Source organism: Alligator sinensis, unplaced genomic scaffold (assembly GCF_000455745.1).
Source record: "Alligator sinensis unplaced genomic scaffold, ASM45574v1 scaffold588_1, whole genome shotgun sequence".
Classification (NCBI taxonomy): Eukaryota; Metazoa; Chordata; order Crocodylia; family Alligatoridae; genus Alligator; species Alligator sinensis.
In genome coordinates, this window is record NW_005842244.1 from 1,324,701 (window position 1) to 1,333,425 (window position 8,725).

Genomic DNA, 8,725 nt, shown 5'->3' on the forward strand with positions numbered 1-8,725 from the left:
TCATTCTCCCCCTGTACTTGGCCTTAGTGAGGCCGCAGCTGGAGTACTGTGTCCAGTTTTGGGCTCCACAATTCAAAAAGGATGTGGAGAAGCTTGAGAGAGTCCAGAGAAGAGCCACGCGCATGATCAGAGGTCAGGGAAGCAGACCCTACGATGACAGGCTGAGAGCCCTGGGGCTCTTTAGCCTGGAAAAGCGCAGGCTCAGGGGTGATCTGATGGCCACCTACAAGTTTATCAGGGGTGACCACCAGCATCTGGGGGAACGTTTGTTCACCAAAGCGCCCCAAGGGATGACGACTAGGTCGAATGGTCACAAACTACTTCAAGATTGTTTCAGGCTGGACATAAGGAAGAACTTCTTTACTGTCCGAGCCCCCAAGGTCTGGAACAGCCTGCCACCGGAGGTGGTTCAAGCGCGTTCATTGAACACCTTCAAGATGAAACTGGATGCTTATCTTGCTGGGATCCTATGACCCCAGCTGACTTCCTGCCCTTTGGGTGGGGGGCTGGACTCGATGATCTTCCGAGGTCCCTTCCAGCCCTGATGTCTATGAAATCTATGAAAGAAATACCACACCTAGGGGCTCAATCCCGATGGGTGCCCAGCTCTCTGCTCTCATCTAGCAAATTGTTCACACATTTTCTTCATTTTTAAATACCTAATCTTCCCAATGACACCATGTTATATATATGCTTTGCTAGGTCATGGCTGTTGTGCTCTGTGTCCTGCTGCCCGAGTTCCACGAGCATTGGGCTGGACCACATATAGGATAGGCAGATGCTGCATAAGCTTCCACAGGACCTGAACACCCAGGCTGGTGCAGTCTTGGGCTGCTCATTAAGAGCTCTCACCTGTTCATATAGTGACAGTTGTATGTTAGGCATAGTGGAGCTCATGATAACAAATGCAAAGTAGATTTACATTTAAACTAAAATGAATGCTAATAAAAATAATCAAAATTCAGCATGACAGAGCATTTTCAAGTCCTACCTACACCAAAATGCAGCAAGGCTGCTAAGGGAGTAAGGCAGTGGAAGAGACTGCCCAGAGATGTTGTGGAATCTCCTTTACTGCAGGTTTCCAAGAAGAGATTGGCTAAGCATCGGTCCAGGATGATTTAGGGATAATACTCCTGCATTCCTGAGGGGGTTTGGCCAGATGACCTGAGGTCCCTTCCAACTCTGTGACTGACTGCTTTTCACATATCATGGCAGAGTGAATGCTGATAGTTTGGTGACCTCCACTGTCCATTATGTGCAGCTATCTGATTGCAACAGTAATGTAAACTCTACCTGTACATCAGGTCAATCAGCATTTCTGGGTCTTCCTGGTGTTCCTTCATTTTAACTGTATCAGAGAGGATCATATGGAGGTTGAATACAAGATCCTGGACCTGCAACACAGAATCCGATTCAGTGAACTGCCATCCAGAACTATGCTAAGCACTACCATGTACATGCCAATAGGCCTGGTCCACACTACAGAGTTTTGCCAGGAGACCTCAAGCTATTCTGGCAAAACTCTATGTCAAGCAACATAAGACTCCCCCATGTCAGCACCGAGCACCACCTCTCCTAAGGCCTCTTCCAGGATCCAGCAGCTCACATAAGGTACCTGCTGACATTCCTGCACTGTCACCTGGCTTTAATGGGCCCTTCCATGAGTGCATCCTCCCAAGGTGCACTCTGTGCTCTCATTACAGAGGTTTTTGAAATAGAGGCACTAGAAGTACATGGAGATGTATGCTCTCCAGTAGCTGGGTGGTAGTGGCTGCTGCCTGCCACCTTAATTTCTACGGACAGAGTGAAGTACATGAAATTGAGGCCATAGCTTACCCTGCATCTCTGAGCTTTTGCACCTTGTTATCAGTTGCAGCTGCAATGTTAAAGTCTAAGGTTTTAAACACTTGACTCATGGGTCATAAACACAAATGTTATCTGTCCCTGACCCAGGTAATGTACTTCACTCCCTGCTCTACATGGCTTAATCTAAAAACAGCCTGTTGTAACAACTGAAAGTGAGCTAGCCCAAAGACTTCAAGAAAATGCAGATGCTCTAAGGGGTTCAGCGTAACTCAGTATTTCTCCAACCTGATCGGGGAATGTTGTGTCTCTGAGTTCCAGATCCTCTTCAGCGTAGGTTAAAATAGTCTTCAGGGAACGTCTCAAAAATTCCTCATTGAAGTTCTGGGATGTCCCCACCAGTGATGAGAGAGACATGGTCACCTGCATTTTCACTCTAGCGAAGTTCTGCAACATAAAAGTTGCTGCAATAATTCCACAGTAATGACAGCATTGATGCTAATGTCAGATTACTGACTGTTACAAATACTGGTAGGAGTTGGCAGAAGAGTATGTGATAAACAACAAGTTTTCTAACATCATTTCTTTTTTTAAAGGGGCTGGCCAGCTGAGGATGCTCAGTCGTTTTCCTGCCTCTGCACAGAGCAGCAGTTTGCTGTATCTGCTTTGTTCTGACATTACTGATCAGCTGTGTGTCTGCTCGGCATGTGACAAGATTACTTGAATTCTAGGTTAGCATTCTGCAGACAAAGGCTTTACATTCCCTTCCTCCTCTTAATCTCTTCTCAAGCACTACATAAGAAATGGCTTTCCGGTCCCCATGTGTCTTGCTCCACTTAGAGGAAACAATGTGTGTGATCTACAACTGCAGAATCCCAGTATTTTGTACTGGCCCAGAGGCCAAAGATCCACTTACTGGGCACAGACAGGCATTATGGATTCAGATCCCAGTGGGTTTCTGTGGGCTCATCCCCTTTCTGCTGTCAATCATCCAGCTAGGAGAATCTGAACCCAAAACCTACTCCCTCTTCAGTCTCTACTGTTCACTGACAGCAAGGTCTGTGTCATGAGAGAAAAAAAGATCTAATCTCACCTATAGGGATGCCAAATAAAGCAAGGAAACACAAGGTACTTGGGGTACACTTTGTATGATTGCTGCAGTGGTGCTATTAAAACGTTAAGTGGTAAAGCTAACACTGGGAGCCCTCATTATAATTTAAAGTGCATGTGGGGAGAATCAGGCTTGGATCTCAATAGCTGCAAACAGCTTCAGACAAAAACAAAACCCAGCAGCACCAAACCAGTTGAAATTCAAAGACAGAGAACATAGGCAGTGCCTATGCAGTTGGCTTTGGCTATTTTGCAGAGGTGTTTGCAACAGGGGTAGAGCATAGTTCCTGCAAATGCCCCCTTAGGCTGTCCCATAAACAGGTAAGGACTCATGCAGAAGGGGCAGAATCTGAGATGACGATGCTCATGGCACACTTCTACACAGCTACAGAGAGGCTATGTGTTACAAGAGCACTGCAAGGTATTGTGGACACATTCTTTATATGTGGATTTGCTCTTATGCGATGAGCATATTTAGACTCATAATTTGTTATATGCAAGGTAAATTCATTCTTATGTGATCAGCATAGATGCCCCCCGGCCCAAGCAGGTAAGCCTGTTGGGGGATGGGAAAGGCCAATGGCCCCACTCACCCCAGCCCTGGCTGCAGCAGCCCCAGGAGTGGCCAGCGCCAGCTGCCTGCAGCTGCTGGGTTGCACTGTGCTCCCAACTCCCCGGGGCTCTGCCTGTCCCCATTCACCCCAGCTCCTGCTGCACTGTGCCCTGGTGCAGGCAGCTGGTGTCAGCAGCTCCTGGGACTGCTGCAGCCCAGGGCTCCACTTGTCCACACTCACCCCAGCCCATGCTGGAGCGGCCCCGGGAGCAGCCGACACCAGCTGCCTGCACCAGGGCACGGTGCAGCCCAGCAGCTACAGGCACCTGGCATCGGCTGCTCCCGGGGCAGCTGCAGCAGAAGCTGAGGTGAGTGGGGACAGGCAGAGCCCTGGGGGGTTCGGGGCATGGCGCAGCCCAGTGGCTGCAAGCAGTTGGTGCTGGAAGCTCCCAGGGTCGCTGCATCCAGGGCTGGGGTGAGTGCTGTGCCCGGCACCGCCCAGGGCTCTGCTTGTCTGCACTCACCCCAGCCTGTGCTGGAGCGGGCCCGGGAGCAGCCAACATAGAAACCTATCCCTATTTCTTCCATTATAAAGTGGGTTTGCTTTATGCAAATTTGATTTATGTGCATGTACTGCATAAATCAAGGGAAATGTGTAATAAACAAATGGACTGTTCAATTTAAGACTCCAGAGACGCTTCATATTTGACTGGAGATTCTCATCAGGGTCTTTACAATTCTTAATAAAATAACTGTTTGCTCTCCTAGACAGTACACTGGGCTAGTACTCAGGGGACTGGATTTCTACCCTTTGTCACTCACTGTTTGATTAAGCAAAGTTCCCTTACCTCTGTGCCTGGAGTTCCCCACCTACTTTTGCCTGTTCTGCCTATTTAGACCGGAACTTCTTTGAGGCACCGACTGCGTCTCACTAGAGATATGTACAGAACCCAGCACAAGCAACTCTTATCTCACTACTGCACAAATAATAACCTAACAAGACTAATAAAGCAATTGCATGATGATATACTCACGTTCCCAATCTCAAAATTCTGTCTCATAAGGAGGTAAAGTGAAGCGCTAGCATGTGAGCGTATTGTGCTAATGCTACTACTGCAGTGTCGCAGAAGCCTTAGGCACAGGTCAGCACACTGCTCTGTCTCTTCTTCAAACAGCAGCTCGGGGAACTGAAATGACAAGACACAAGGAATTAACTACCACAGCTGCCAGAACCAAGTCATATTAGAAGGAACACATTGGTACACATTTCATATTCTTTGAGTCCCCTCAAATTCTGTGTTAAGCCAACTGAGACTCAGAGTTATTTATTCAAACTTTCTTTCAAACTTTGCGAGGCATGTATGTCAAATTCAAGTGACAGGTAAGTTAGATCCTTGGGCACCAGCCCTGACTATTACAGATAGTAGGTGCATCTGCACATGTGTTTTACTGCAGATCTGACTAATTAGCTCTGCAGTAAATTGTCACCATCTACACATGTGCCCATCTTAGGGTGCAGTAAATGAATTAACTCCAAAGTAGAATAGCATTGTCCGGGACAAGTACTATGCTACGGTGGAGTAATTTACGCTGCCTCAACACATATGTAGGTGGTGACCACGGCTGGCTGGGGCAGGAGGGTGCTACAATGCAGGGGCTGCTTGCTGGTTAGCTCTGCATTGTAACACCCTTATGCCTGAGTCAGCCCCTCTGTCACCCGGAGCTTGACCCACCAAGCCTGCTGCCAGCCTGCGGCTGCTCCACCCCAGCTCTAACTACTGTGGTCCCAGGCTGTGTCTGGGAGCCACAGACTCTAGTGTGAATTGCACTGAGTTTATTGCTCTGTACTAACTGCACGTGTAGATGCACCCAGTGACACACACATTCTTTATGTCCAAAGAAGCCAAAAACTTGCACAGTATGGAGATGGAAGAAGGGGAAGAAAAGTGTTGTTTCAGTAGAAGAAAGTAACCTTTTTTGTGTATTATAGGAGCATGGGCCCTCGTTAGCCCAGGAGACGGGAAAGCTGGAAATAGCTCTCAGGCAGTCTAACTGAGTAGAAGAAACTCTAATTTGCATATCAGGTGTGCATTTCACCCAGCGCATTGAGAAAAATGTTGACACGTTTAAACAATCAGTCCACAAAACCAAACTTGACTTGACCACAAAACCAACTTGAGGTGTCTATGAGCACAGATGGCAATTATACCATATGGGGAAAGGTTAAAAGAACTAAACACGTACTTAGTTTGAAAAAAAAGGAAATGAAGGGAGATGATATCAGTTTTCAAGTACTTGAAAGTCTGTCACAAAGAAGATGAAGGAAAACCATTCACCCCTCTCATAGAAGGCAAATTTAGGATTTTTTCCTTGGATATCATCTAACTGCAAGAGCAGTGAGACAATGAAACAAGCTGCCTAGGGACTTTGCAGAATCCCTTCAGAGGAGGCTTGCTTGTCTGGGATACTTTAGGAAGAGCAATCCTGTATTTGTGCAGAGGATGGGACCATGACTCTAATGAAAACTTGTTTCCATTCATCAAACCAGATAATTTAAATATTCATGTTAGAAAGTACAGAACAAGAACTTTGCAGCGATGCGGCTCAAACACTGACAAAGATAAACCACTAGAAAACATTACAGCATTTGCAGGAAACTCACCTTTGAAACCAAAGCTCTTTGTGTGGCGAAGCAGTGTTGGAGATAAAGTGCACTTTGATTACAAGCCATGCTGTGCAGCAGCACTTTCAGCACCCCACCAAGGATACTCTCTTTGGATTCAGTCACAGAAACGGTCTGCAGGCAAAATTAAACCAACTGTTTTATAAATAACATGGACCCTTCAGGTGGGCAGAGCACGTAATGGTCCTGAACAACATGCAGCACTTCAAATGTATGAGAAGCTATTTGAATAGTTTAGGTGAGGTTATAGAACTGTGCAGCTTTTGAGCCAATTTGTCAGTTGATGGAAATCAGTATGATTCCACTTAAGTCAGCAGAGCGATGCCGATTTGAGCCAGCTGAGGCTCTGGCCCCTATGCGCTATGGTTCTGCTGGAGGGAAAAAAGTTGGACTCATAATCAGAACGATACAGTACTTTAACTGTATCAACAAATACTTCCTGTACTCCATGGGGTGTCACTTCTACACCCCCAGGCTGGATTCTGATTGCGGGGCTCCTCATGGGATAGATCCAGTCTGCAAAGAGCCGCCCAGCCTGGATCTACACCTGGTGGTGGTGGGGTGAACAGCAGCAGTAGAGGGGTAATGTAGCCATCACTAGCACCCTCCCTGGCACCAACACACGTGCCCATCAGGACTCTGCAGCTCCTGCTCATTCCAGCTCCCCAGAGCCCGATGGACTGGATGAAACAGCTCTGTGGGCACCATGTTTGACACCACTGTGTACTCCTACAGAGAAGAGGATGAGCACCCTTTGAAAAGGCTGGAGAAATGATGGCAAATTAACAAAGTGACTGCTTACTAGTTTGGGGAAGAATCTTTTATCTCAGAAGTCCTACACCTCCATGCTCTGCCTTTCTGCTGCAGCAACAGAGTGTAAAGTCTTTGATAGTGGTTTTAAGGCCGGCCCTGAATAACAGGAGGGCCTTGCTTTAGAAAGCGAGCTGCCTGCCCCGCCAGGACATGTTATGAGAACACCAGTGATATTTCCCAAGCGTTCTTACCTGGACAACTATCTCTAAAGTATCCAAAATAATCAGATTAGCTTCAGTTGCAAGATTTCCATCAATAAGTGCTTCATGTTCTATCTCTGCCCTTGATCTAACCAGAGGAAAGAAAATATTCGAATTACATTTTGTTAAAAAAAAAAAAAAAAAAAAAAAAAAAAAATCAAATCAAGGCCCACACATTCTCACAGCAAACATATTTGTTTGTTATTGGGAAAAATGCTATTATAAATGCATATAATTAGTAATGGTCAACACCACGAGGATATTTAAATTCATTAACATATTTAAGAGTCTGGGTGAGGGGAAAGACTTGGCTTTTTAAGTATAAAAAAATTAACTGTGATAAAGCTTATTATTCTTGGGGTATGTCACAATATTTTTTCACTTTGTTACTTTACCAGTAATGCTGTAACAACAGATTAAGCATCAAAGTCCAGCTCACAGCCAGTTTACAGCACCATAAGGCATGCAACAAAAGAACTAAGCACATATGACTATGTTACAGAATATGAACACAAGGTGGTGCTACATGAGCATTTTTTGCGCTGTTGAGCCTTATAGCTAAGCAGGTTCCAATGTAAAATACACAATAGGTATATGTGGTATTTGTCCTTTTCTCATTAGGATTGGCCAGTGCAGGTTTTTAGTATCTGCCTTCAGGAGACAAATCACACAATTTTGCTATTAAATGCAATGCAACTTTCCTGGCAAAGTTGATTATGGTCCCAAACCTACTCTCACAAACTGTCCAGTGACTTCAATGGCACTGCTTATCTTTAAGAATCTGGCAAATATCCAGTAGCAATTTTAAGTGCCTGACTGTATCTTGCTTTGTGTGGCTGGGCATAGGGGGTGCCACCTCTCACACTCCTATGCAGGGGAATGCTACAATGTGAATGGAAGGCCCAAGTGGCGGGACACACATTCTGCCACTTCAAAGGGTGCCAGGACTCCCACTATCATGTTAGTTCCCTCTTGCCCCCAGAGGAAATTCTGGCCAACTCAGCTACAACCTTCTGCAGAGCTCCTGCTGCAACATACCCCTTTCCCTCCCACATACCCTGCCTCCTGTGGAAGTTCCAAAGCATCCTGTATCTCTACAACATGCAGGCTCTTAATGCTATTCCAATACCTATTGCATATGAAAGGGCTGGGAGCTGTTACTTCAAATGGTGTACATATTTCTTGGCTCTGAATAATATTCTTCTTTAATGAGCTATAAAGTCCATTCTCTGATGTTAAAAGGCCAAATTTCACCACTACATGTAGTATGTGCCCACACCTCACTGCAAACAACTGGGAATTGCATGCAGCTGACCTTGGCTCAGAATGAGCAAGTATAACTGGGGGATGTTCTAACACAAAATGAAATAATCTTAGCTACAACAGCAGTTCATTGCTCTTGAATGTGTACGTGAGGCTAGTAGCTGGGATAAAGTTTGGGGCATGGTGCTATCAGCAAGCTGATGACACACAATTCCACGGGCCAGATGTATATCTGGTGTAACCCTATTCTTTACTATGGAATTACACCAGGAAGGAATTTGATCCTACATCTCTCTTTCC

At 45.9% G+C, this 8,725-nt stretch overlaps 1 protein-coding gene across 12 annotated transcripts in view; it reads right to left on the minus strand.

The window, feature by feature from the left end:
* DOCK7 (dedicator of cytokinesis 7) overlaps positions 1-8,725 on the minus strand; it is a 158,611-nt gene that overhangs the window by 21,426 nt on the left and 128,460 nt on the right. For all 12 annotated transcript variants that reach the window (XM_025208687.1, XM_025208686.1, XM_025208684.1 and 9 more), the window contains 5 exons: positions 7,154-7,250; positions 6,129-6,263; positions 4,501-4,653; positions 2,092-2,250; positions 1,294-1,394 (listed from right to left, as the gene is read on the minus strand). In XM_025208687.1, the coding sequence (XP_025064472.1) occupies positions 1,294-1,394; positions 2,092-2,250; positions 4,501-4,653; positions 6,129-6,263; positions 7,154-7,250 (645 nt within the window). The remainder of the gene's footprint in view (positions 1-1,293; positions 1,395-2,091; positions 2,251-4,500; positions 4,654-6,128; positions 6,264-7,153; positions 7,251-8,725) is intronic.